General features: G+C 55.6%; 3 protein-coding genes and 1 long non-coding RNA gene across 4 annotated transcripts in view; 1 reads left to right on the top strand and 3 right to left on the bottom strand.

Annotated features, from left to right (window-relative positions):
* The window catches only part of LOC145517950 (uncharacterized), a 45,577-nt gene that overhangs the window by 9,346 nt on the left and 10,361 nt on the right, over positions 1 to 25,870 (top strand). The window contains exons 4-10 of the long non-coding RNA XR_014062436.1: positions 2,648 to 2,873; positions 5,984 to 6,095; positions 10,284 to 10,509; positions 13,622 to 13,733; positions 17,922 to 18,147; positions 21,261 to 21,372; positions 25,561 to 25,786. This is a non-coding gene — a long non-coding RNA (uncharacterized LOC145517950). The remainder of the gene's footprint in view (positions 1 to 2,647; positions 2,874 to 5,983; positions 6,096 to 10,283; positions 10,510 to 13,621; positions 13,734 to 17,921; positions 18,148 to 21,260; positions 21,373 to 25,560; positions 25,787 to 25,870) is intronic.
* On the bottom strand, positions 8,134 to 9,934 carry LOC145517919 (uncharacterized). The gene is made up of 3 exons (XM_081521254.1): positions 9,749 to 9,934; positions 9,037 to 9,349; positions 8,134 to 8,786 (listed from the first exon to the last, which is right to left on the bottom strand). The coding sequence occupies exons 1-3, from the start codon at positions 9,881 to 9,883 to the stop codon at positions 8,158 to 8,160; spliced, it is 1,077 nt and encodes a 358-aa protein (XP_081377380.1). The 5' UTR covers positions 9,884 to 9,934; the 3' UTR covers positions 8,134 to 8,157.
* On the bottom strand, positions 15,772 to 17,572 carry LOC145517921 (uncharacterized). Its single transcript, XM_081521257.1, has 3 exons — positions 17,387 to 17,572; positions 16,675 to 16,987; positions 15,772 to 16,424 (listed from the first exon to the last, which is right to left on the bottom strand). The coding sequence occupies exons 1-3, from the start codon at positions 17,519 to 17,521 to the stop codon at positions 15,796 to 15,798; spliced, it is 1,077 nt and encodes a 358-aa protein (XP_081377383.1). The 5' UTR covers positions 17,522 to 17,572; the 3' UTR covers positions 15,772 to 15,795.
* LOC145517927 (uncharacterized) lies at positions 23,411 to 25,202 on the bottom strand. Its single transcript, XM_081521265.1, has 3 exons — positions 25,026 to 25,202; positions 24,314 to 24,626; positions 23,411 to 24,063 (listed from the first exon to the last, which is right to left on the bottom strand). Exons 1-3 carry the CDS (start codon positions 25,158 to 25,160, stop codon positions 23,435 to 23,437), a joined length of 1,077 nt encoding a protein of 358 aa, XP_081377391.1. The 5' UTR covers positions 25,161 to 25,202; the 3' UTR covers positions 23,411 to 23,434.

Raw genomic sequence — 25,870 nt, 5'->3', positions numbered from 1 at the left:
TTGTTCCAGCTCCCTTTCTTGGCTTCTTTTGGGAGCTGGTGCAACAAGAGGAGCTCAGCCTCTGCCTTCTGGCTGAGATGTCACCCTTCAAACAGCAATGCCTGCCTGGAGATAATGATGGCATTTGCCAAAAGGGCTTCGTTTGGCACATGATATCTTGAAAGGACGTACACCGTCCTTTCAGCTATCAAAGGCTACTTCAAAGGACATAAAAATGAGAACTCTCCAATGGAGTCTTACAGTAGGTGGAGAGTCCGAAAAAAACTCCTTCAGTCATTTCAGTGAGAGGCGTTGATTGGGGACACCAAGAATATAGGAAGGAATGCCGAAAGAAAAGATGAAATTGTGTTCAGGATCGGGGGGAGGGATGAACAGGGCGTGCTTGCCTTGAATCCAGGCTTTGTTGGCGGGTGGGGCATAAAGATGGAAGGGGTCTGCAACTACAAAGTGGTGATGGTAACACAGTATCACCAGAGTGACACAACAGTGTTCCCAAATTGCAACAATGATGAAAAAGTTTACTAATCCCAACTTAACCAACAGAAATACACGAAACCATACAAACAATAAAACATCACCAGAAAGGTGGAAACAAACCAAATGCAAAGCAGTTCAGGGGAAAGGAACTCCATGTCCCCTGGGGGCAGAACGAGTTGCCGGCGTCCACGGTGAGCAGACAGGGATGGAGGCTGCAGAGCCGACCGCTGCCCTGGACGTGGTGTTTCCGGCAAGGGCTCTGGGTCTCTGTCCAGAGCGGGGGCTCGTTCTTCCTGCAGGGGCGGGTGAGTCATCGTCGGCGTCTGGGTGTTGCGCGGGAGCCAGGGCAGGCTCTCCCTGCCGAGGCGGTGACTCCTCCTCTGCCTCGGGTTCTCCTGCCAAAGCCCGAGCAGGTACAGGTGCACGTGGAGGTGGAGGTTCTCGCTGAGGGGGTGGGACATCAGTGCCTGGAGCTGGGGGTCCTGCAGGCACGGAGATCCGATCTGCCCGGTGTGCTGGCCAGTACCCAGCTGGCCTGGTGTCTCTGCGAGGGCAAGTCTCGGTTCTCCATCTGCCCTCGGTGGATTCCTGGGTCCTGCACCTGGAGCCACCACCTCTGTAGGGACAGGTCTGGGAAGTGGAGCCTGGTTCCAGTTGGAGGCCAGTGCTAGAGCTGGGGGAGAAGCAAAGTTTACCCACAGGCCAGCCTTGGCATGTGCGTATCCCGGGACAGAAAGCTTCCAAGAGATTCCCAAAGAATACCCAGCGTCGGATGTCTTTTGGGACTGAAGTGTGCAAGATGGGGGTGGGGGTGTGAGGCCAGCGCTTGCTGCAGGCCCAGCAGCATCTTTCGGGGACTCGTCCCTGTGTAGCTCAGCACCCCCTCCCCACACACTCCCGTGCACCAGCCCCAGCGTCCTCACCTCTGTGCTCTGGCGTGCTGGGCTCCAGGTCCTCCTGCTGCCTCAGAGGCCGGGGTTCTCGGGACTCTGGGTCGGAGCCGGGTGTGCTGAGCTCCGTGGCAGCCTCAGACTGGGCTTCCGGGTGTATCCTGGGCGGTGTCTCGGCAGCAGGCCTTCCCCGCCTCCGCTTCGCCCCCGGTGGGGCTGATGCCTCCGTGGGCACGCTCACCTGGAGCCTGCACTGGGCCTCACGGGCGGGGGGGTGGTGCTCCGACCCCTCCCTCCAGGAGGTGGACGGGGTGTCCCCGTCCTCGGCCTCATCACGTGGGAAGCTCTGCAACGACAGTGACCGTCAGCCAGCCGTGCTGGGAGTTTTCCGAGCTGGGCCTGGCCAGTGGAGCCGCTGCTTCTGCCTGCTCGAACTTCTCTTCCCAGAAGGGTCAGAGACGTGTGTCTGCTCACATCCCCACCCGGGAGGAAAGAGACCCACCTGAGGGTGTGAGGCCAGCCTGGGCGGCCGGCGCTGCCCGCACTCTCCCCATCCCACCCAGCCTGCTCTCCCCTGGGGTGTGGACACAACTTGTCCGCAGGCTTCTGACCCCACATCCGCCTGGGCTTCCTTGAGGGAGACACACCCCGAGAAACCCGCATCCACACACACAGGCAAAGGACCCGGTGTTTCCGGGTGGCATGGGAGAGGTGGCCTGGCCCGGCCTGGGGCTCCCCGTGTTACCTTTCTGTTTCTCCGGGCAAAGGGCCAGAGGCCTCTCGGGGGTGCCCTGAGCCAACGTCGACAGGGTGCCCACGCACACTGCCTGTGAGCTCTCCTGCGGCCCCGGGCTCTGGGCAGGGGCAAACAGCAGAACATCCTGGCAGCAAGTGATCTGGCTGGGGGCTCCTCTCCGCTCTGGAGGCCTGGATACCCGGGTTGCGGGTTCTGTTGGGTTCTGTTGCCGGCAGGTGACATCATTTCCTGGGGTTCGTGCTGAGGTCCCTTCCCCAAAACTTCCCAAGGGAATCTCTGGGTTTCTGACTGCTCGACCACCCCCCTTAGGCCATGTGCAGGCACAGTGACAGCCACACAGCCCAGCCCACAGCCCTGGGGAGGCCTGGGTGCAGCCAGGGCCTGAGCTCCGAGGACCCCGCTGCTCTCAGACCAGGCTCCTTCTTCTCATAAGTGGTGTGGCCCTGGACAAGCATATGCCCCTCAGGGTTTCCCCAGTCTCTCCATCTGCAGAGAGGGGGTCATTCTCCCATCTGTTTCCTAGGTCTGGCGGCCTACGAGCAGCTCCATGCCTTTCCACCTGGGGCCGATATCACGTGGAGCTTGTGCGCTGAGACTTCAGAAAGAAAGACTCCATCCAGGGCTGACACAGCACAGAATGGGGCAGAACGAGGCCTGGATGCGCCGTGGAACCCAGGAAAAGGCACTCCCCCTCCTGACTGTTTTGAGACCCCGCATCCAAGTTGGAGCACCGAAAGGAAGACTCGAAGGTCTCCCTCTCTTATAGAAAAGAGTAGCCAACTTTCTGGTCCTCTGTTTGCATTGAGATTCTGTTCAAGTGTCCCAGCTCGGCTTCTGCGGGTGGCTGAGCTTCTAATGGATCCCTGGGTTCTTGTCTTTTCCTCTCCAAACCTTCCGTCCTTTTCCCCCTTCTGGGGTGGATGGGCGCTGTCATTGCTTCTACCTTCGAGACAGAGTGATGAAAAGTCTGGGCCATCGACTCCTTTCCTCTCTTTGGTTCCGTGTCTCTCTCTGGCTGTGTCCCTCTCTTTTCCTTTCTCGATTCAGACTGTGTCTCCCTCTTTCTCTCTCGTGTGTGGATGGATGGATGCTAGGAATGCACATGTATATGATTAGATGAGGGTTATGTTTTAGGGATAGGTTAGAGGGAGAGAAAGGCTTTAGGTCGGAGTTGGTCATGGGGGAAGGGTCAAGGGTGGTGGTGGTGTTTCTTGGAATCTGAGTGCTGTGCATTCTTCGTCTCTTTCCATATGAACCCCTTCTCAGATACACCACTTGCAAGGAGTCTCTCATGTTCCGTTTCCTATCTTTTGCATTTGTGAATGCTTAGCTTCTCTGTTGTGAAGAGGTTCCATTGGATGGAAACCCAGTGGTGTACTTCGTTTCCCTCTTTCCCTTACTTGAAGAGACCCATTTCTACCTCCGCCCAGCAAATGGCAAGGAGACTCTGATGTTAAGGAGCCTTTGACCTACGCTTCTTTCTAGCTATCTCATGACATCAGCCTTTAGGGTGAGGGTTTTCCCCGATATTGAGGTGGTGTGAGATCAAAACCAATAGCGTTCTTCAGATGTAGCTGTCTGGTTTTCCCATGGACATTGATTGAAGAGGCTTTCTTGTTCCCATTTGGATATTCTCCCCTTCTGTGTCAGAGACGAGTTGACCATGGATGCCGGGGTTTGTTTCTGGACCCTCAACTTTATTCCATCGATCTGGATCTGTGTGTGTTGTTGTATTCCCAATAGCATACTGTCCTGCTGCTGCCGCTGCGGCTAAGTCACTTCAGTCGTGTCTGACTCTGCGCGACCCCATGGCCTGCAGCCTACCAGGCTCCTCTGTCCAGGGCATTTTCCAGGCAAGAGTACTGGAGTGGGTCGCCATCGCCTTCTCCGATACTCTCCTGAGGATCCTAGTTTGCTCGTCTAATTTCCTTTCACACAACCTTGGATGTCCGTATCGGGGCTTTTTCGTCGGATTGTATTGACAATTTAGGCTCTTTTCTGTTTCCGTAACCCCTGTTGCAATTCTTTGTTCGGTGCGAAAATGCATTGGCATTTTGGGAGGAATACCATCGAAGCTGTGGATTGCCTTGTGGGGCTGTGACATCATTTTCCCAATAGGAATTCTTTCAAGCCCTGAGCACAGCTTCTCTTTGCAGCGATTGGTGTGGGCTTGATCTTCCTTCTTCCATCTCTCGCCGTTTTGTGAGAACAGGTCCTTCCTTCCCTTCTGGGTTAGATGGACTCGTGGGTATCACTTCAGTGAATGGCATTGTCAGTGGGGGTGATAATTCCCTTCTCATTGGAAGACTTTGCTGTGAGTATTAGAAATGCAAGTGATTTCTCTTCCCCTTCCTCCCTGTCCATCTCTCAGAGCCACCGGGAAACAGAGGCCTCATCCAGGGTCACACAGGCCCGAGGGAGTGCAACTAGACTGTTGTTTCTTCAGGCCCTCTGTGCTGGACATCATCCGGGATACTCTGTGTGTGTCTTCCTCAGTCTGGTGTCCCTTCAGACCTTTCCCTAGTTTTCACAGGCTTGTTGTGTTGGTGTTCTTTGTCTGTTTGGAGACACATCCTTGAGAAGCTTTGTGTTTCCACTCATTCATCTCGCGATGTATGACCTGTCTTTTGCTTTTGTCATGAGGTCTTTCCCACAGTAGATATCTTTGATTTTGCAAAGTCCACTGTATTCTCTGGGTTGTTTTGTGGACTGCCTTTTAGTTTTGTGTGTGAAGACTCAAAGCACGTGTCCGGTTTCTGCTCATTGTTCTTCTAGATTTGTGACAAGTTTTCATGGAAACTTTGTCTAGGGATAACTGGAAGTGAACTCGGTGTAAGGTGTCAAGTCTCCATCTCCATTCATGTCATGCCCTGCAGTTTCCAATTCCCTGTTCCTGAGTGGTTTTGGAGACCTTGTGGGAAGTCTGGTTGCATCGGAGTTTGCGTTTCCACCTTGAGTAGATTCACACTGTTCTGCCCTCAGGGACACTGTCAAGGGGGAGTGAGGAGCAGCCTGCACTTCCAGCAGTGACCACACGGTGGGGCGAGTGCTGCTCTCCCCTCTGGGAGCCCCAGGCCACAGGCATCCCAGTGAGGAGCCAGCTTTGTGCTCAGCTGAAAGGAGTTAGTCTCTCAGGATCCTCTGAGCCCTTGCCTTTGGATCACCCAGGGTGGGCATTTACTGTGACAGAAAAAAATTGCCCTGAATTCCATGGACGGAAGAGCCTGGCTGTGTAGAGTTCGTGAGTTGCCGTGAATCAGACACAACTGAGGACACAAAAATTCAATAGACTAAAACCCTTTTTGGGGGTGGGGGAAGTGAAAGGGGGTGATGTGGGTTTTTTTGTCTTATATAATAGCCAAAGGAAATCTAGTTTAAACCTAAATTCACATAGATGGGAAAGGTATAGCTCTCCGTCACCCTATTAAAAAAAAAAAAAACTACTTAAATTTTCTGAAAGTTTATTTAGTAGCTTCCTTGAGCAGTTCATTGTGAAGCTTTTTTTTTTTTTCTGTCACATTGGCCTCATTAAAAAGTACGGTTTGCCTTTACTGGATAATTTCGTTCATTGGTTTGTTAGGGAATCTTGGTAATATTTGAGTTTCCTGGGGAGCATGGTCACATGACCTGGCCCTGGCCAATCGGTGCGTTCCACCTCCCTGGCCACTGTGATTGGCTCCGGACTGGGGCAGTGCCCAATCGGGGCCCAGGGTCGGGCCTCACGTTGGAAGCCAGGGGAAGACGAGCTCTCGTCCTGCTGGGGTAGGGGAAGGGGTGGGGCCGGGGGAGGTCAGGCTCCAGCAGTGGGAGGGGCTTGAGGTCCGCCTGCGGCAGTTGGTGACCTTCCTGCTCCCCTCAGGGCAGAGCCGCCGGCCTGAGAATGAGGGCACTGCTGAGCCCAGGGGCTGGGATGGCCCATTGCTGCTGTGGTCCCAGAGCTCCACCCGAGACCTGAGGGAGGCCGTCTGCCCGTGAGTCCTCTCCCGCTTGTCTGTCAGCTTGTTTGAACCATGCTGGGTTTTCTGCCCAGCTGGCTAAGGGGAGTCCCTGGAAATGCAAGGGTGTGGGTTTTGGCAGACTTCAGGGAAGACATGCCAGATGAGCCTGGGAGACTCCCCCTTAATCTGGATTCAGGAGATATCTCTTCGGGCCAGCTAGTAATTGTATGATAAGCCTAATGAGTCTTCACAGGATGAAGAGAGTAACGTGCCAAGGTAGCAATCGATGTCCTCATTCGAGAGGATGAAGCTGGTGCTCAGAGAAGGGGGGAACTTGGCCACAGCAAGGAGGTGTGCACCCAGACAGAACCCCCAGATCCGGCCATTTGAGCTCAGGGAGGCCACTGGTGTGGCTTGTCCCTGTGGCAGGGGCCGAGGCACGCAGCCCACCCTGATTCCTGCGGGGGCCTGACTTGGGAAGTGCCATCTGGTAGCTTTGAGACTCACCAAACCAAATTGCACTGGAGAGAGGAAGGACACCTTCCTTCATCCACCCCCCACCCCCGCCGGATTCCCACATACCCTGACCCCTTTCTCTGGATTTCGGAGCCATTTCCCGAGTCCCGCTCATATGACCTCATTCGAAGTGCACTGTGGACGAGCTGCCATCTGCAGCTGCTACCACAGCAGCCAAGGGCTTTAGCTCCCGAGTACCTCCCTTCCTTTGGAACTTGGGGGCCCTCTACTCCCCACTTGCACGCCACAGACCTTTGCTGAGGATTGTGGGGACCCTCACTCAGTTTGCAGCACGTTGTAGCCATCCCTGTCCTCTCAATACCTCCCTTGCAACTCAGCTTGTGAGCTCCTTTGGAGCAGCGTGGCCCACCTGGCTGCAACGGAAGAGACACAGCTGACAGTGAAACAACAGCTTAGATCTGACAGCCGGAAAGCTCTGTCAGAAGGGACCTCCCTCTTCACACCGTAGAGGCTGTAGGAGCCGCCAGGGTTTGGGAACCAGTGCTGGGGCCAAAATGACTCCACAGCTGTTTTCCTTCCTGGGGAGGGTTCTGGCTCGAGTGGGAATGGCTCAAGTCTCCTAAGGTTCTGAAAGCCCACTGTGTGCAGATTCACGGTACACAGAGAGGAGAAGGTGGAGTCCTGCCCTGGAGGTGGGCACAGCTCACGGATGAGCCAGGCAGGCAGGCAGGCAGGCAGGGCATGAGAACACCTGAGCTGCCTTCATGAGTGAATGGTGTGGGGGCAGAGGAAGAGAAGCCGGTCTGCTCCCTCATGTGGTGCCCAGGGCAGGTTGTCCCCAGAGGAAACCCTTACGACGGTGAGGACTATCACTGCTGTTTCCCAAGGGGTTCCGTCGGTGCGTGTCTTCCCCGGAGCGGTCAGGCCGTCTCTAAAGTACACTGGCCATGGGCATTGCCTCTCCTTGGAACTTCCCATGTGTTTCTCGTTTTTATGGAACAGTGATTTTTCTAGAGGGGTTCTGGGCCACAAGGTTGCTGGGTCATTTTCTAGCCTTCTGTCGTGAAGAACGCTTTCCTGGGCGTTGGGGTGGTTTGTTGTTCCAGCTCCCTTTCTTGGCTTCTTTTGGGAGCTGGTGCAACAAGAGGAGCTCAGCCTCTGCCTTCTGGCTGAGATGTCACCCTTCAAACAGCAATGCCTGCCTGGAGATAATGATGGCATTTGCCAAAAGGGCTTCGTTTGGCACATGATATCTTGAAAGGACGTACACCGTCCTTTCAGCTATCAAAGGCTACTTCAAAGGACATAAAAATGAGAACTCTCCAATGGAGTCTTACAGTAGGTGGAGAGTCCGAAAAAAACTCCTTCAGTCATTTCAGTGAGAGGCGTTGATTGGGGACACCAAGAATATAGGAAGGAATGCCGAAAGAAAAGATGAAATTGTGTTCAGGATCGGGGGGAGGGATGAACAGGGCGTGCTTGCCTTGAATCCAGGCTTTGTTGGCGGGTGGGGCATAAAGATGGAAGGGGTCTGCAACTACAAAGTGGTGATGGTAACACAGTATCACCAGAGTGACACAACAGTGTTCCCAAATTGCAACAATGATGAAAAAGTTTACTAATCCCAACTTAACCAACAGAAATACACGAAACCATACAAACAATAAAACATCACCAGAAAGGTGGAAACAAACCAAATGCAAAGCAGTTCAGGGGAAAGGAACTCCATGTCCCCTGGGGGCAGAACGAGTTGCCGGCGTCCACGGTGAGCAGACAGGGATGGAGGCTGCAGAGCCGACCGCTGCCCTGGACGTGGTGTTTCCGGCAAGGGCTCTGGGTCTCTGTCCAGAGCGGGGGCTCGTTCTTCCTGCAGGGGCGGGTGAGTCATCGTCGGCGTCTGGGTGTTGCGCGGGAGCCAGGGCAGGCTCTCCCTGCCGAGGCGGTGACTCCTCCTCTGCCTCGGGTTCTCCTGCCAAAGCCCGAGCAGGTACAGGTGCACGTGGAGGTGGAGGTTCTCGCTGAGGGGGTGGGACATCAGTGCCTGGAGCTGGGGGTCCTGCAGGCACGGAGATCCGATCTGCCCGGTGTGCTGGCCAGTACCCAGCTGGCCTGGTGTCTCTGCGAGGGCAAGTCTCGGTTCTCCATCTGCCCTCGGTGGATTCCTGGGTCCTGCACCTGGAGCCACCACCTCTGTAGGGACAGGTCTGGGAAGTGGAGCCTGGTTCCAGTTGGAGGCCAGTGCTAGAGCTGGGGGAGAAGCAAAGTTTACCCACAGGCCAGCCTTGGCATGTGCGTATCCCGGGACAGAAAGCTTCCAAGAGATTCCCAAAGAATACCCAGCGTCGGATGTCTTTTGGGACTGAAGTGTGCAAGATGGGGGTGGGGGTGTGAGGCCAGCGCTTGCTGCAGGCCCAGCAGCATCTTTCGGGGACTCGTCCCTGTGTAGCTCAGCACCCCCTCCCCACACACTCCCGTGCACCAGCCCCAGCGTCCTCACCTCTGTGCTCTGGCGTGCTGGGCTCCAGGTCCTCCTGCTGCCTCAGAGGCCGGGGTTCTCGGGACTCTGGGTCGGAGCCGGGTGTGCTGAGCTCCGTGGCAGCCTCAGACTGGGCCGCCGGGTGTATCCTGGGCGGTGTCTCGGCAGCAGGCCTTCCCCGCCTCCGCTTCGCCCCCGGTGGGGCTGATGCCTCCGTGGGCACGCTCACCTGGAGCCTGCACTGGGCCTCACGGGCGGGGGGGTGGTGCTCCGACCCCTCCCTCCAGGAGGTGGACGGGGTGTCCCCGTCCTCGGCCTCATCACGTGGGAAGCTCTGCAACGACAGTGACCGTCAGCCAGCCGTGCTGGGAGTTTTCCGAGCTGGGCCTGGCCAGTGGAGCCGCTGCTTCTGCCTGCTCGAACTTCTCTTCCCAGAAGGGTCAGAGACGTGTGTCTGCTCACATCCCCACCCGGGAGGAAAGAGACCCACCTGAGGGTGTGAGGTCAGCCTGGGCGGCCGGCGCTGCCCGCACTCTCCCCATCCCACCCAGCCTGCTCTCCCCTGGGGTGTGGACACAACTTGTCCGCAGGCTTCTGACCCCACATCCGCCTGGGCTTCCTTGAGGGAGACACACCCCGAGAAACCCGCATCCACACACACAGGCAAAGGACCCGGTGTTTCCGGGTGGCATGGGAGAGGTGGCCTGGCCCGGCCTGGGGCTCCCCGTGTTACCTTTCTGTTTCTCCGGGCAAAGGGCCAGAGGCCTCTCGGGGGTGCCCTGAGCCAACGTCGACAGGGTGCCCACGCACACTGCCTGTGAGCTCTCCTGCGGCCCCGGGCTCTGGGCAGGGGCAAACAGCAGAACATCCTGGCAGCAAGTGATCTGGCTGGGGGCTCCTCTCCGCTCTCGAGGCCTGGATACCCGGGTTGCGGGTTCTGTTGGGTTCTGTTGCCGGCAGGTGACATCATTTCCTGGGGTTCGTGCTGAGGTCCCTTCCCCAAAACTTCCCAAGGGAATCTCTGGGTTTCTGACTGCTCGACCACCCCCCTTAGGCCATGTGCAGGCACAGTGACAGCCACACAGCCCAGCCCACAGCCCTGGGGAGGCCTGGGTGCAGCCAGGGCCTGAGCTCCGAGGACCCCGCTGCTCTCAGACCAGGCTCCTTCTTCTCATAAGTGGTGTGGCCCTGGACAAGCATATGCCCCTCAGGGTTTCCCCAGTCTCTCCATCTGCAGAGAGGGGGTCATTCTCCCATCTGTTTCCTAGGTCTGGCGGCCTACGAGCAGCTCCATGCCTTTCCACCTGGGGCCGATATCACGTGGAGCTTGTGCGCTGAGACTTCAGAAAGAAAGACTCCATCCAGGGCTGACACAGCACAGAATGGGGCAGAACGAGGCCTGGATGCGCCGTGGAACCCAGGAAAAGGCACTCCCCCTCCTGACTGTTTTGAGACCCCGCATCCAAGTTGGAGCACCGAAAGGAAGACTCGAAGGTCTCCCTCTCTTATAGAAAAGAGTAGCCAACTTTCTGGTCCTCTGTTTGCATTGAGATTCTGTTCAAGTGTCCCAGCTCGGCTTCTGCGGGTGGCTGAGCTTCTAATGGATCCCTGGGTTCTTGTCTTTTCCTCTCCAAACCTTCCGTCCTTTTCCCCCTTCTGGGGTGGATGGGCGCTGTCATTGCTTCTACCTTCGAGACAGAGTGATGAAAAGTCTGGGCCATCGACTCCTTTCCTCTCTTTGGTTCCGTGTCTCTCTCTGGCTGTGTCCCTCTCTTTTCCTTTCTCGATTCAGACTGTGTCTCCCTCTTTCTCTCTCGTGTGTGGATGGATGGATGCTAGGAATGCACATGTATATGATTAGATGAGGGTTATGTTTTAGGGATAGGTTAGAGGGAGAGAAAGGCTTTAGGTCGGAGTTGGTCATGGGGGAAGGGTCAAGGGTGGTGGTGGTGTTTCTTGGAATCTGAGTGCTGTGCATTCTTCGTCTCTTTCCATATGAACCCCTTCTCAGATACACCACTTGCAAGGAGTCTCTCATGTTCCGTTTCCTATCTTTTGCATTTGTGAATGCTTAGCTTCTCTGTTGTGAAGAGGTTCCATTGGATGGAAACCCATTGGTGTACTTCGTTTCCCTCTTTCCCTTACTTGAAGAGACCCATTTCTACCTCCGCCCAGCAAATGGCAAGGAGACTCTGATGTTAAGGAGCCTTTGACCTACGCTTCTTTCTAGCTATCTCATGACATCAGCCTTTAGGGTGAGGGTTTTCCCCGATATTGAGGTGGTGTGAGATCAAAACCAATAGCGTTCTTCAGATGTAGCTGTCTGGTTTTCCCATGGACATTGATTGAAGAGGCTTTCTTGTTCCCATTTGGATATTCTCCCCTTCTGTGTCAGAGACGAGTTGACCATGGATGCCGGGGTTTGTTTCTGGACCCTCAACTTTATTCCATCGATCTGGATCTGTGTGTGTTGTTGTATTCCCAATAGCATACTGTCCTGCTGCTGCCGCTGCGGCTAAGTCACTTCAGTCGTGTCTGACTCTGCGCGACCCCATGGCCTGCAGCCTACCAGGCTCCTCTGTCCAGGGCATTTTCCAGGCAAGAGTACTGGAGTGGGTCGCCATCGCCTTCTCCGATACTCTCCTGAGGATCCTAGTTTGCTCGTCTAATTTCCTTTCACACAACCTTGGATGTCCGTATCGGGGCTTTTTCGTCGGATTGTATTGACAATTTAGGCTCTTTTCTGTTTCCGTAACCCCTGTTGCAATTCTTTGTTCGGTGCGAAAATGCATTGGCATTTTGGGAGGAATACCATCGAAGCTGTGGATTGCCTTGTGGGGCTGTGACATCATTTTCCCAATAGGAATTCTTTCAAGCCCTGAGCACAGCTTCTCTTTGCAGCGATTGGTGTGGGCTTGATCTTCCTTCTTCCATCTCTCACCGTTTTGTGAGAACAGGTCCTTCCTTCCCTTCTGGGTTAGATGGACTCGTGGGTATCACTTCAGTGAATGGCATTGTCAGTGGGGGTGATAATTCCCTTCTCATTGGAAGACTTTGCTGTGAGTATTAGAAATGCAAGTGATTTCTCTTCCCCTTCCTCCCTGTCCATCTCTCAGAGCCACCGGGAAACAGAGGCCTCATCCAGGGTCACACAGGCCCGAGGGAGTGCAACTAGACTGTTGTTTCTTCAGGCCCTCAGTGCTGGACATCATCCGGGATACTCTGTGTGTGTCTTCCTCAGTCTGCTGTCCCTTCAGACCTTTCCCTAGTTTTCACAGGCTTGTTGTGTTGGTGTTCTTTGTCTGTTTGGAGACACATCCTTGAGAAGCTTTGTGTTTCCACTCATTCATCTCGCGATGTATGACCTGTCTTTTGCTTTTGTCATGAGGTCTTTCCCACAGTAGATATCTTTGATTTTGCAAAGTCCACTGTATTCTCTGGGTTGTTTTGTGGACTGCCTTTTAGTTTTGTGTGTGAAGACTCAAAGCACGTGTCCGGTTTCTGCTCATTGTTCTTCTAGATTTGTGACAAGTTTTCATGGAAACTTTGTCTAGGGATAACTGGAAGTGAACTCGGTGTAAGGTGTCAAGTCTCCATCTCCATTCATGTCATGCCCTGCAGTTTCCAATTCCCTGTTCCTGAGTGGTTTTGGAGACCTTGTGGGAAGTCTGGTTGCATCGGAGTTTGCGTTTCCACCTTGAGTAGATTCACACTGTTCTGCCCTCAGGGACACTGTCAAGGGGGAGTGAGGAGCAGCCTGCACTTCCAGCAGTGACCACACGGTGGGGCGAGTGCTGCTCTCCCCTCTGGGAGCCCCAGGCCACAGGCATCCCAGTGAGGAGCCAGCTTTGTGCTCAGCTGAAAGGAGTTAGTCTCTCAGGATCCTCTGAGCCCTTGCCTTTGGATCACCCAGGGTGGGCATTTACTGTGACAGAAAAAAATTGCCCTGAATTCCATGGACGGAAGAGCCTGGCTGTGTAGAGTTCGTGAGTTGCCGTGAATCAGACACAACTGAGGACACAAAAATTCAATAGACTAAAACCCTTTTTGGGGGTGGGGGAAGTGAAAGGGGGTGATGTGGGTTTTTTTGTCTTATATAATAGCCAAGGGAAATCTAGTTTAAACCTAAATTCACATAGATGGGAAAGGTATAGCTCTCCGTCACCCTATTAAAAAAAAAAAAAACTACTTAAATTTTCTGAAAGTTTATTTAGTAGCTTCCTTGAGCAGTTCATTGTGAAGCTTTTTTTTTTTTTTTCTGTCACATTGGCCTCATTAAAAAGTACGGTTTGCCTTTACTGGATAATTTCGTTCATTGGTTTGTTAGGGAATCTTGGTAATATTTGAGTTTCCTGGGGAGCATGGTCACATGACCTGGCCCTGGCCAATCGGTGCGTTCCACCTCCCTGGCCACTGTGATTGGCTCCGGACTGGGGCAGTGCCCAATCGGGGCCCAGGGTCGGGCCTCACGTTGGAAGCCAGGGGAAGACGAGCTCTCGTCCTGCTGGGGTAGGGGAAGGGGTGGGGCCGGGGGAGGTCAGGCTCCAGCAGTGGGAGGGGCTTGAGGTCCGCCTGCGGCAGTTGGTGACCTTCCTGCTCCCCTCAGGGCAGAGCCGCCGGCCTGAGAATGAGGGCACTGCTGAGCCCAGGGGCTGGGATGGCCCGTTGCTGCTGTGGTCCCAGAGCTCCACCCGAGACCTGAGGGAGGCCGTCTGCCCGTGAGTCCTCTCCCGCTTGTCTGTCAGCTTGTTTGAACCATGCTGGGTTTTCTGCCCAGCTGGCTAAGGGGAGTCCCTGGAAATGCAAGGGTGTGGGTTTTGGCAGACTTCAGGGAAGACATGCCAGATGAGCCTGGGAGACTCCCCCTTAATCTGGATTCAGGAGATATCTCTTCGGGCCAGCTAGTAATTGTAGGATAAGCCTAATGAGTCTTCACAGGATGAAGAGAGTAACGTGCCAAGGTAGCAATCGATGTCCTCATTCGAGAGGATGAAGCTGGTGCTCAGAGAAGGGGGGAACTTGGCCACAGCAAGGAGGTGTGCACCCAGACAGAACCCCCAGATCCGGCCATTTGAGCTCAGGGAGGCCACTGGTGTGGCTTGTCCCTGTGGCAGGGGCCGAGGCACGCAGCCCACCCTGATTCCTGCGGGGGCCTGACTTGGGAAGTGCCATCTGGTAGCTTTGAGACTCACCAAACCAAATTGCACTGGAGAGAGGAAGGACACCTTCCTTCATCCACCCCCCACCCCCGCCGGATTCCCACATACCCTGAACCCTTTCTCTGGATTTCGGAGCCATTTCCCGAGTCCCGCTCATATGACCTCATTCGAAGTGCACTGTGGACGAGCTGCCATCTGCAGCTGCTACCACAGCAGCCAAGGGCTTTAGCTCCCGAGTACCTCCCTTCCTTTGGAACTTGGGGGCCCTCTACTCCCCACTTGCACGCCACAGACCTTTGCTGAGGATTGTGGGGACCCTCACTCAGTTTGCAGCACGTTGTAGCCATCCCTGTCCTCTCAATACCTCCCTTGCAACTCAGCTTGTGAGCTCCTTTGGAGCAGCGTGGCCCACCTGGCTGCAACGGAAGAGACACAGCTGACAGTGAAACAACAGCTTAGATCTGACAGCCGGAAAGCTCTGTCAGAAGGGACCTCCCTCTTCACACCGTAGAGGCTGTAGGAGCCGCCAGGGTTTGGGAACCAGTGCTGGGGCCAAAATGACTCCACAGCTGTTTTCCTTCCTGGGGAGGGTTCTGGCTCGAGTGGGAATGGCTCAAGTCTCCTAAGGTTCTGAAAGCCCACTGTGTGCAGATTCACGGTACACAGAGAGGAGAAGGTGGAGTCCTGCCCTGGAGGTGGGCACAGCTCACGGATGAGCCAGGCAGGCAGGCAGGCAGGCAGGGCATGAGAACACCTGAGCTGCCTTCATGAGTGAATGGTGTGGGGGCAGAGGAAGAGAAGCCGGTCTGCTCCCTCATGTGGTGCCCAGGGCAGGTTGTCCCCAGAGGAAACCCTTACGACGGTGAGGACTATCACTGCTGTTTCCCAAGGGGTTCCGTCGGTGCGTGTCTTCCCCGGAGCGGTCAGGCCGTCTCTAAAGTACACTGGCCATGGGCATTGCCTCTCCTTGGAACTTCCCATGTGTTTCTCGTTTTTATGGAACAGTGATTTTTCTAGAGGGGTTCTGGGCCACAAGGTTGCTGGGTCATTTTCTAGCCTTCTGTCGTGAAGAACGCTTTCCTGGGCGTTGGGGTGGTTTGTTGTTCCAGCTCCCTTTCTTGGCTTCTTTTGGGAGCTGGTGCAACAAGAGGAGCTCAGCCTCTGCCTTCTGGCTGAGATGTCACCCTTCAAACAGCAATGCCTGCCTGGAGATAATGATGGCATTTGCCAAAAGGGCTTCGTTTGGCACATGATATCTTGAAAGGACGTACACCGTCCTTTCAGCTATCAAAGGCTACTTCAAAGGACATAAAAATGAGAACTCTCCAATGGAGTCTTACAGTAGGTGGAGAGTCCGAAAAAAACTCCTTCAGTCATTTCAGTGAGAGGCGTTGATTGGGGACACCAAGAATATAGGAAGGAATGCCGAAAGAAAAGATGAAATTGTGTTCAGGATCGGGGGGAGGGATGAACAGGGCGTGCTTGCCTTGAATCCAGGCTTTGTTGGCGGGTGGGGCATAAAGATGGAAGGGGTCTGCAACTACAAAGTGGTGATGGTAACACAGTATCACCAGAGTGACACAACAGTGTTCCCAAATTGCAACAATGATGAAAAAGTTTACTAATCCCAACTTAACCAACAGAAATACACGAAACCATACAAACAATAAAACATCACCAGAAAGGTGGAAACAAACCAAATGCAAAGCAGTTCAGGGGAAAGGAACTCCATGTCCCCTGGGGGCAGAACGAGTTGCCGGCGTCCACGGTGAGCAGACAGGGATGGAGGCTGCAGAGCCGACCGCTGCCCTGGACGTGGTGTTTCCGGCAAGGGCTCTGGGTCTCTGTCCAGAGCGGGGGCTCGTTCTTCCTGCAGGGGCGGGTGAGTCATCGTCGGCGTCTGGGTGTTGCGCGGGAGCCAGGGCAGGCTCTCCCTGCCGAGGCGGTGACTCCTCCTCTGCCTCGGGTTCTCCTGCCAAAGCCCGAGCAGGTACAGGTGCACGTGGAGGTGGAGGTTCTCGCTGAGGGGGTGGGACATCAGTGCCTGGAGCTGGGGGTCCTGCAGGCACGGAGATCCGATCTGCCCGGTGTGCTGGCCAGTACCCAGCTGGCCTGGTGTCTCTGCGAGGGCAAGTCTCGGTTCTCCATCTGCCCTCGGTGGATTCCTGGGTCCTGCACCTGGAGCCACCACCTCTGTAGGGACAGGTCTGGGAAGTGGAGCCTGGTTCCAGTTGGAGGCCAGTGCTAGAGCTGGGGGAGAAGCAAAGTTTACCCACAGGCCAGCCTTGGCATGTGCGTATCCCGGGACAGAAAGCTTCCAAGAGATTCCCAAAGAATACCCAGCGTCGGATGTCTTTTGGGACTGAAGTGTGCAAGATGGGGGTGGGGGTGTGAGGCCAGCGCTTGCTGCAGGCCCAGCAGCATCTTTCGGGGACTCGTCCCTGTGTAGCTCAGCACCCCCTCCCCACACACTCCCGTGCACCAGCCCCAGCGTCCTCACCTCTGTGCTCTGGCGTGCTGGGCTCCAGGTCCTCCTGCTGCCTCAGAGGCCGGGGTTCTCGGGACTCTGGGTCGGAGCCGGGTGTGCTGAGCTCCGTGGCAGCCTCAGACTGGGCCGCCGGGTGTATCCTGGGCGGTGTCTCGGCAGCAGGCCTTCCCCGCCTCCGCTTCGCCCCCGGTGGGGCTGATGCCTCCGTGGGCACGCTCACCTGGAGCCTGCACTGGGCCTCACGGGCGGGGGGGTGGTGCTCCGACCCCTCCCTCCAGGAGGTGGACGGGGTGTCCCCGTCCTCGGCCTCATCACGTGGGAAGCTCTGCAACGACAGTGACCGTCAGCCAGCCGTGCTGGGAGTTTTCCGAGCTGGGCCTGGCCAGTGGAGCCGCTGCTTCTGCCTGCTCGAACTTCTCTTCCCAGAAGGGTCAGAGACGTGTGTCTGCTCACATCCCCACCCGGGAGGCAAGAGACCCACCTGAGGGTGTGAGGTCAGCCTGGGCGGCCGGCGCTGCCCGCACTCTCCCCATCCCACCCAGCCTGCTCTCCCCTGGGGTGTGGACACAACTTGTCCGCAGGCTTCTGACCCCACATCCGCCTGGGCTTCCTTGAGGGAGACACACCCCGAGAAACCCGCATCCACACACACAGGCAAAGGACCCGGTGTTTCCGGGTGGCATGGGAGAGGTGGCCTGGCCCGGCCTGGGGCTCCCCGTGTTACCTTTCTGTTTCTCCGGGCAAAGGGCCAGAGGCCTCTCGGGGGTGCCCTGAGCCAACGTCGACAGGGTGCCCACGCACACTGCCTGTGAGCTCTCCTGCGGCCCCGGGCTCTGGGCAGGGGCAAACAGCAGAACATCCTGGCAGCAAGTGATCTGGCTGGGGGCTCCTCTCCGCTCTGGAGGCCTGGATACCCGGGTTGCGGGTTCTGTTGGGTTCTGTTGCCGGCAGGTGACATCATTTCCTGGGGTTCGTGCTGAGGTCCCTTCCCCAAAACTTCCCAAGGGAATCTCTGGGTTTCTGACTGCTCGACCACCCCCCTTAGGCCATGTGCAGGCACAGTGACAGCCACACAGCCCAGCCCACAGCCCTGGGGAGGCCTGGGTGCAGCCAGGGCCTGAGCTCCGAGGACCCCGCTGCTCTCAGACCAGGCTCCTTCTTCTCATAAGTGGTGTGGCCCTGGACAAGCATATGCCCCTCAGGGTTTCCCCAGTCTCTCCATCTGCAGAGAGGGGGTCATTCTCCCATCTGTTTCCTAGGTCTGGCGGCCTACGAGCAGCTCCATGCCTTTCCACCTGGGGCCGATATCACGTGGAGCTTGTGCGCTGAGACTTCAGAAAGAAAGACTCCATCCAGGGCTGACACAGCACAGAATGGGGCAGAACGAGGCCTGGATGCGCCGTGGAACCCAGGAAAAGGCACTCCCCCTCCTGACTGTTTTGAGACCCCGCATCCAAGTTGGAGCACCGAAAGGAAGACTCGAAGGTCTCCCTCTCTTATAGAAAAGAGTAGCCAACTTTCTGGTCCTCTGTTTGCATTGAGATTCTGTTCAAGTGTCCCAGCTCGGCTTCTGCGGGTGGCTGAGCTTCTAATGGATCCCTGGGTTCTTGTCTTTTCCTCTCCAAACCTTCCGTCCTTTTCCCCCTTCTGGGGTGGATGGGCGCTGTCATTGCTTCTACCTTCGAGACAGAGTGATGAAAAGTCTGGGCCATCGACTCCTTTCCTCTCTTTGGTTCCGTGTCTCTCTCTGGCTGTGTCCCTCTCTTTTCCTTTCTCGATTCAGTCTGTGTCTCCCTCTTTCTCTCTCGTGTGTGGATGGATGGATGCTAGGAATGCACATGTATATGATTAGATGAGGGTTATGTTTTAGGGATAGGTTAGAGGGAGAGAAAGGCTTTAGGTCGGAGTTGGTCATGGGGGAAGGGTCAAGGGTGGTGGTGGTGTTTCTTGGAATCTGAGTGCTGTGCATTCTTCGTCTCTTTCCATATGAACCCCTTCTCAGATACACCACTTGCAAGGAGTCTCTCATGTTCCGTTTCCTATCTTTTGCATTTGTGAATGCTTAGCTTCTCTGTTGTGAAGAGGTTCCATTGGATGGAAACCCAGTGGTGTACTTCGTTTCCCTCTTTCCCTTACTTGAAGAGACCCATTTCTACCTCCGCCCAGCAAATGGCAAGGAGACTCTGATGTTAAGGAGCCTTTGACCTACGCTTCTTTCTAGCTATCTCATGACATCAGCCTTTAGGGTGAGGGTTTTCCCCGATATTGAGGTGGTGTGAGATCAAAACCAATAGCGTTCTTCAGATGTAGCTGTCTGGTTTTCCCATGGACATTGATTGAAGAGGCTTTCTTGTTCCCATTTGGATATTCTCCCCTTCTGTGTCAGAGACGAGTTGACCATGGATGCCGGGGTTTGTTTCTGGACCCTCAACTTTATTCCATCGATCTGGATCTGTGTGTGTTGTTGTATTCCCAATAGCATACTGTCCTGCTGCTGCCGCTGCGGCTAAGTCACTTCAGTCGTGTCTGACTCTGCGCGACCCCATGGCCTGCAGCCTACCAGGCTCCTCTGTCCAGGGCATTTTCCAGGCAAGAGTACTGGAGTGGGTCGCCATCGCCTTCTCCGATACTCTCCTGAGGATCCTAGTTTGCTCGTCTAATTTCCTTTCACACAACCTTGGATGTCCGTATCGGGGCTTTTTCGTCGGATTGTATTGACAATTTAGGCTCTTTTCTGTTTCCGTAACCCCTGTTGCAATTCTTTGTTCGGTGCGAAAATGCATTGGCATTTTGGGAGGAATACCATCGAAGCTGTGGATTGCCTTGTGGGGCTGTGACATCATTTTCCCAATAGGAATTCTTTCAAGCCCTGAGCACAGCTTCTCTTTGCAGCGATTGGTGTGGGCTTGATCTTCCTTCTTCCATCTCTCACCGTTTTGTGAGAACAGGTCCTTCCTTCCCTTCTGGGTTAGATGGACTCGTGGGTATCACTTCAGTGAATGGCATTGTCAGTGGGGGTGATAATTCCCTTCTCATTGGAAGACTTTGCTGTGAGTATTAGAAATGCAAGTGATTTCTCTTCCCCTTCCTCCCTGTCCATCTCTCAGAGCCACCGGGAAACAGAGGCCTCATCCAGGGTCACACAGGCCCGAGGGAGTGCAACTAGACTGTTGTTTCTTCAGGCCCTCAGTGCTGGACATCATCCGGGATACTCTGTGTGTGTCTTCCTCAGTCTGCTGTCCCTTCAGACCTTTCCCTAGTTTTCACAGGCTTGTTGTGTTGGTGTTCTTTGTCTGTTTGGAGACACATCCTTGAGAAGCTTTGTGTTTCCACTCATTCATCTCGCGATGTATGACCTGTCTTTTGCTTTTGTCATGAGGTCTTTCCCACAGTAGATATCTTTGATTTTGCAAAGTCCACTGTATTCTCTGGGTTGTTTTGTGGACTGCCTTTTAGTTTTGTGTGTGAAGACTCAAAGCACGTGTCCGGTTTCTGCTCATTGTTCTTCTAGATTTGTGACAAGTTTTCATGGAAACTTTGTCTAGGGATAACTGGAAGTGAACTCGGTGTAAGGTGTCAAGTCTCCATCTCCATTCATGTCATGCCCTGCAGTTTCCAATTCCCTGTTCCTGAGTGGTTTTGGAGACCTTGTGGGAAGTCTGGTTGCATCGGAGTTTGCGTTTCCACCTTGAGTAGATTCACACTGTTCTGCCCTCAGGGACACTGTCAAGGGGGAGTGAGGAGCAGCCTGCACTTCCAGCAGTGACCACACGGTGGGGCGAGTGCTGCTCTCCCCTCTGGGAGCCCCAGGCCACAGGCATCCCAGTGAGGAGCCAGCTTTGTGCTCAGCTGAAAGGAGTTAGTCTCTCAGGATCCTCTGAGCCCTTGCCTTTGGATCACCCAGGGTGGGCATTTACTGTGACAGAAAAAAATTGCCCTGAATTCCATGGACGGAAGAGCCTGGCTGTGTAGAGTTCGTGAGTTGCCGTGAATCAGACACAACTGAGGACACAAAAATTCAATAGACTAAAACCCTTTTTGGGGGTGGGGGAAGTGAAAGGGGGTGATGTGGGTTTTTTTGTCTTATATAATAGCCAAGGGAAATCTAGTTTAAACCTAAATTCACATAGATGGGAAAGGTATAGCTCTCCGTCACCCTATTAAAAAAAAAAAAAAACTACTTAAATTTTCTGAAAGTTTATTTAGTAGCTTCCTTGAGCAGTTCATTGTGAAGCTTTTTTTTTTTTTTTCTGTCACATTGGCCTCATTAAAAAGTACGGTTTGCCTTTACTGGATAATTTCGTTCATTGGTTTGTTAGGGAATCTTGGTAATATTTGAGTTTCCTGGGGAGCATGGTCACATGACCTGGCCCTGGCCAATCGGTGCGTTCCACCTCCCTGGCCACTGTGATTGGCTCCGGACTGGGGCAGTGCCCAATCGGGGCCCAGGGTCGGGCCTCACGTTGGAAGCCAGGGGAAGACGAGCTCTCGTCCTGCTGGGGTAGGGGAAGGGGTGGGGCCGGGGGAGGTCAGGCTCCAGCAGTGGGAGGGGCTTGAGGTCCGCCTGCGGCAGTTGGTGACCTTCCTGCTCCCCTCAGGGCAGAGCCGCCGGCCTGAGAATGAGGGCACTGCTGAGCCCAGGGGCTGGGATGGCCCGTTGCTGCTGTGGTCCCAGAGCTCCACCCGAGACCTGAGGGAGGCCGTCTGCCCGTGAGTCCTCTCCCGCTTGTCTGTCAGCTTGTTTGAACCATGCTGGGTTTTCTGCCCAGCTGGCTAAGGGGAGTCCCTGGAAATGCAAGGGTGTGGGTTTTGGCAGACTTCAGGGAAGACATGCCAGATGAGCCTGGGAGACTCCCCCTTAATCTGGATTCAGGAGATATCTCTTCGGGCCAGCTAGTAATTGTAGGATAAGCCTAATGAGTCTTCACAGGATGAAGAGAGTAACGTGCCAAGGTAGCAATCGATGTCCTCATTAGAGAGGATGAAGCTGGTGCTCAGAGAAGGGGGGAACTTGGCCACAGCAAGGAGGTGTGCACCCAGACAGAACCCCCAGATCCGGCCATTTGAGCTCAGGGAGGCCACTGGTGTGGCTTGTCCCTGTGGCAGGGGCCGAGGCACGCAGCCCACCCTGATTCCTGCGGGGGCCTGACTTGGGAAGTGCCATCTGGTAGCTTTGAGACTCACCAAACCAAATTGCACTGGAGAGAGGAAGGACACCTTCCTTCATCCACCCCCCACCCCCGCCGGATTCCCACATACCCTGACCCCTTTCTCTGGATTTCGGAGCCATTTCCCGAGTCCCGCTCATATGACCTCATTCGAAGTGCACTGTGGACGAGCTGCCATCTGCAGCTGCTACCACAGCAGCCAAGGGCTTTAGCTCCCGAGTACCTCCCTTCCTTTGGAACTTGGGGGCCCTCTACTCCCCACTTGCACGCCACAGACCTTTGCTGAGGATTGTGGGGACCCTCACTCAGTTTGCAGCACGTTGTAGCCATCCCTGTCCTCTCAATACCTCCCTTGCAACTCAGCTTGTGAGCTCCTTTGGAGCAGCGTGGCCCACCTGGCTGCAACGGAAGAGACACAGCTGACAGTGAAACAACAGCTTAGATCTGACAGCCGGAAAGCTCTGTCAGAAGGGACCTCCCTCTTCACACCGTAGAGGCTGTAGGAGCCGCCAGGGTTTGGGAACCAGTGCTGGGGCCAAAATGACTCCACAGCTGTTTTCCTTCCTGGGGAGGGTTCTGGCTCGAGTGGGAATGGCTCAAGTCTCCTAAGGTTCTGAAAGCCCACTGTGTGCAGATTCACGGTACACAGAGAGGAGAAGGTGGAGTCCTGCCCTGGAGGTGGGCACAGCTCACGGATGAGCCAGGCAGGCAGGCAGGCAGGCAGGGCATGAGAACACCTGAGCTGCCTTCATGAGTGAATGGTGTGGGGGCAGAGGAAGAGAAGCCGGTCTGCTCCCTCATGTGGTGCCCAGGGCAGGTTGTCCCCAGAGGAAACCCTTACGACGGTGAGGACTATCACTGCTGTTTCCCAAGGGGTTCCGTCGGTGCGTGTCTTCCCCGGAGCGGTCAGGCCGTCTCTAAAGTACACTGGCCATGGGCATTGCCTCTCCTTGGAACTTCCCATGTGTTTCTCGTTTTTATGGAACAGTGATTTTTCTAGAGGGGTTCTGGGCCACAAGGTTGCTGGGTCATTTTCTAGCCTTCTGTCGTGAAGAACGCTTTCCTGGGCGTTGGGGTGGTTTGTTGTTCCAGCTCCCTTTCTTGGCTTCTTTTGGGAGCTGGTGCAACAAGAGGAGCTCAGCCTCTGCCTTCTGGCTGAGATGTCACCCTTCAAACAGCAATGCCTGCCTGGAGATAATGATGGCATTTGCCAAAAGGGCTTCTTTTGGCACATGATATCTTGAAAGGACGTACACCGTCCTTTCAGCTATCAAAGGCTACTTCAAAGGACATAAAAATGAGAACTCTCCAATGGAGTCTTACAGTAGGTGGAGAGTCCGAAAAAAACTCCTTCAGTCATTTCACTGAGAGGCGTTGATTGGGGACACCAAGAATATAGGAAGGAATGCCGAAAGAAAAGATGAAATTGTGTTCAGGATCGGGGGGAGGGATGAACAGGGCGTGCTTGCCTTGAATCCAGGCTTTGTTGGCGGGTGGGGCATAAAGATGGAAGGGGTCTGCAACTACAAAGTGGTGATGGTAACACAGTATCACCAGAGTGACACAACAGTGTTCCCAAATTGCAACAATGATGAAAAAGTTTACTAATCCCAACTTAACCAACAGAAATACACGAAACCATACAAACAATAAAACATCACCAGAAAGGTGGAAACAAACCAAATGCAAAGCAGTTCAGGGGAAAGGAACTCCATGTCCCCTGGGGGCAGAACGAGTTGCCGGCGTCCACGGTGAGCAGACAGGGATGGAGGCTGCAGAGCCGACCGCTGCCCTGGACGTGGTGTTTCCGGCAAGGGCTCTGGGTCTCTGTCCAGAGCGGGGGCTCGTTCTTCCTGCAGGGGCGGGTGAGTCATCGTCGGCGTCTGGGTGTTGCGCGGGAGCCAGGGCAGGCTCTCCCTGCCGAGGCGGTGACTCCTCCTCTGCCTCGGGTTCTCCTGCCAAAGCCCGAGCAGGTACAGGTGCACGTGGAGGTGGAGGTTCTCGCTGAGGGGGTGGGACATCAGTGCCTGGAGCTGGGGGTCCTGCAGGCACGGAGATCCGATCTGCCCGGTGTGCTGGCCAGTACCCAGCTGGCCTGGTGTCTCTGCGAGGGCAAGTCTCGGTTCTCCATCTGCCCTCGGTGGATTCCTGGGTCCTGCACCTGGAGCCACCACCTCTGTAGGGACAGGTCTGGGAAGTGGAGCCTGGTTCCAGTTGGAGGCCAGTGCTAGAGCTGGGGGAGAAGCAAAGTTTACCCACAGGCCAGCCTTGGCATGTGCGTATCCCGGGACAGAAAGCTTCCAAGAGATTCCCAAAGAATACCCAGCGTCGGATGTCTTTTGGGACTGAAGTGTGCAAGATGGGGGTGGGGGTGTGAGGCCAGCGCTTGCTGCAGGCCCAGCAGCATCTTTCGGGGACTCGTCCCTGTGTAGCTCAGCACCCCCTCCCCACACACTCCCGTGCACCAGCCCCAGCGTCCTCACCTCTGTGCTCTGGCGTGCTGGGCTCCAGGTCCTCCTGCTGCCTCAGAGGCCGGGGTTCTCGGGACTCTGGGTCGGAGCCGGGTGTGCTGAGCTCCGTGGCAGCCTCAGACTGGGCCGCCGGGTGTATCCTGGGCGGTGTCTCGGCAGCAGGCCTTCCCCGCCTCCGCTTCGCCCCCGGTGGGGCTGATGCCTCCGTGGGCACGCTCACCTGGAGCCTGCACTGGGCCTCACGGGCGGGGGGGTGGTGCTCCGACCCCTCCCTCCAGGAGGTGGACGGGGTGTCCCCGTCCTCGGCCTCATCACGTGGGAAGCTCTGCAACGACAGTGACCGTCAGCCAGCCGTGCTGGGAGTTTTCCGAGCTGGGCCTGGCCAGTGGAGCCGCTGCTTCTGCCTGCTCGAACTTCTCTTCCCAGAAGGGTCAGAGACGTGTGTCTGCTCACATCCCCACCCGGGAGGAAAGAGACCCACCTGAGGGTGTGAGGTCAGCCTGGGCGGCCGGCGCTGCCCGCACTCTCCCCATCCCACCCAGCCTGCTCTCCCCTGGGGTGTGGACACAACTTGTCCGCAGGCTTCTGACCCCACATCCGCCTGGGCTTCCTTGAGGGAGACACACCCCGAGAAACCCGCATCCACACACACAGGCAAAGGACCCGGTGTTTCCGGGTGGCATGGGAGAGGTGGCCTGGCCCGGCCTGGGGCTCCCCGTGTTACCTTTCTGTTTCTCCGGGCAAAGGGCCAGAGGCCTCTCGGGGGTGCCCTGAGCCAACGTCGACAGGGTGCCCACGCACACTGCCTGTGAGCTCTCCTGCGGCCCCGGGCTCTGGGCAGGGGCAAACAGCAGAACATCCTGGCAGCAAGTGATCTGGCTGGGGGCTCCTCTCCGCTCTGGAGGCCTGGATACCCGGGTTGCGGGTTCTGTTGGGTTCTGTTGCCGGCAGGTGACATCATTTCCTGGGGTTCGTGCTGAGGTCCCTTCCCCAAAACTTCCCAAGGGAATCTCTGGGTTTCTGACTGCTCGACCACCCCCCTTAGGCCATGTGCAGGCACAGTGACAGCCACACAGCCCAGCCCACAGCCCTGGGGAGGCCTGGGTGCAGCCAGGGCCTGAGCTCCGAGGACCCCGCTGCTCTCAGACCAGGCTCCTTCTTCTCATAAGTGGTGTGGCCCTGGACAAGCATATGCCCCTCAGGGTTTCCCCAGTCTCTCCATCTGCAGAGAGGGGGTCATTCTCCCATCTGTTTCCTAGGTCTGGCGGCCTACGAGCAGCTCCATGCCTTTCCACCTGGGGCCGATATCACGTGGAGCTTGTGCGCTGAGACTTCAGAAAGAAAGACTCCATCCAGGGCTGACACAGCACAGAATGGGGCAGAACGAGGCCTGGATGCGCCGTGGAACCCAGGAAAAGGCACTCCCCCTCCTGACTGTTTTGAGACCCCGCATCCAAGTTGGAGCACCGAAAGGAAGACTCGAAGGTCTCCCTCTCTTATAGAAAAGAGTAGCCAACTTTCTGGTCCTCTGTTTGCATTGAGATTCTGTTCAAGTGTCCCAGCTCGGCT

Source organism: Giraffa tippelskirchi, chromosome 8 (assembly GCF_054371585.1).
Source record: "Giraffa tippelskirchi isolate mGirTip1 chromosome 8, T2T-mGirTip1v1.2.pri, whole genome shotgun sequence".
NCBI classification, from domain to species: domain Eukaryota; kingdom Metazoa; phylum Chordata; class Mammalia; order Artiodactyla; family Giraffidae; genus Giraffa; species Giraffa tippelskirchi.
Note: the sequence above shows the minus strand (reverse complement) of the source record. Positions and strands in the feature narration are given on the sequence as shown.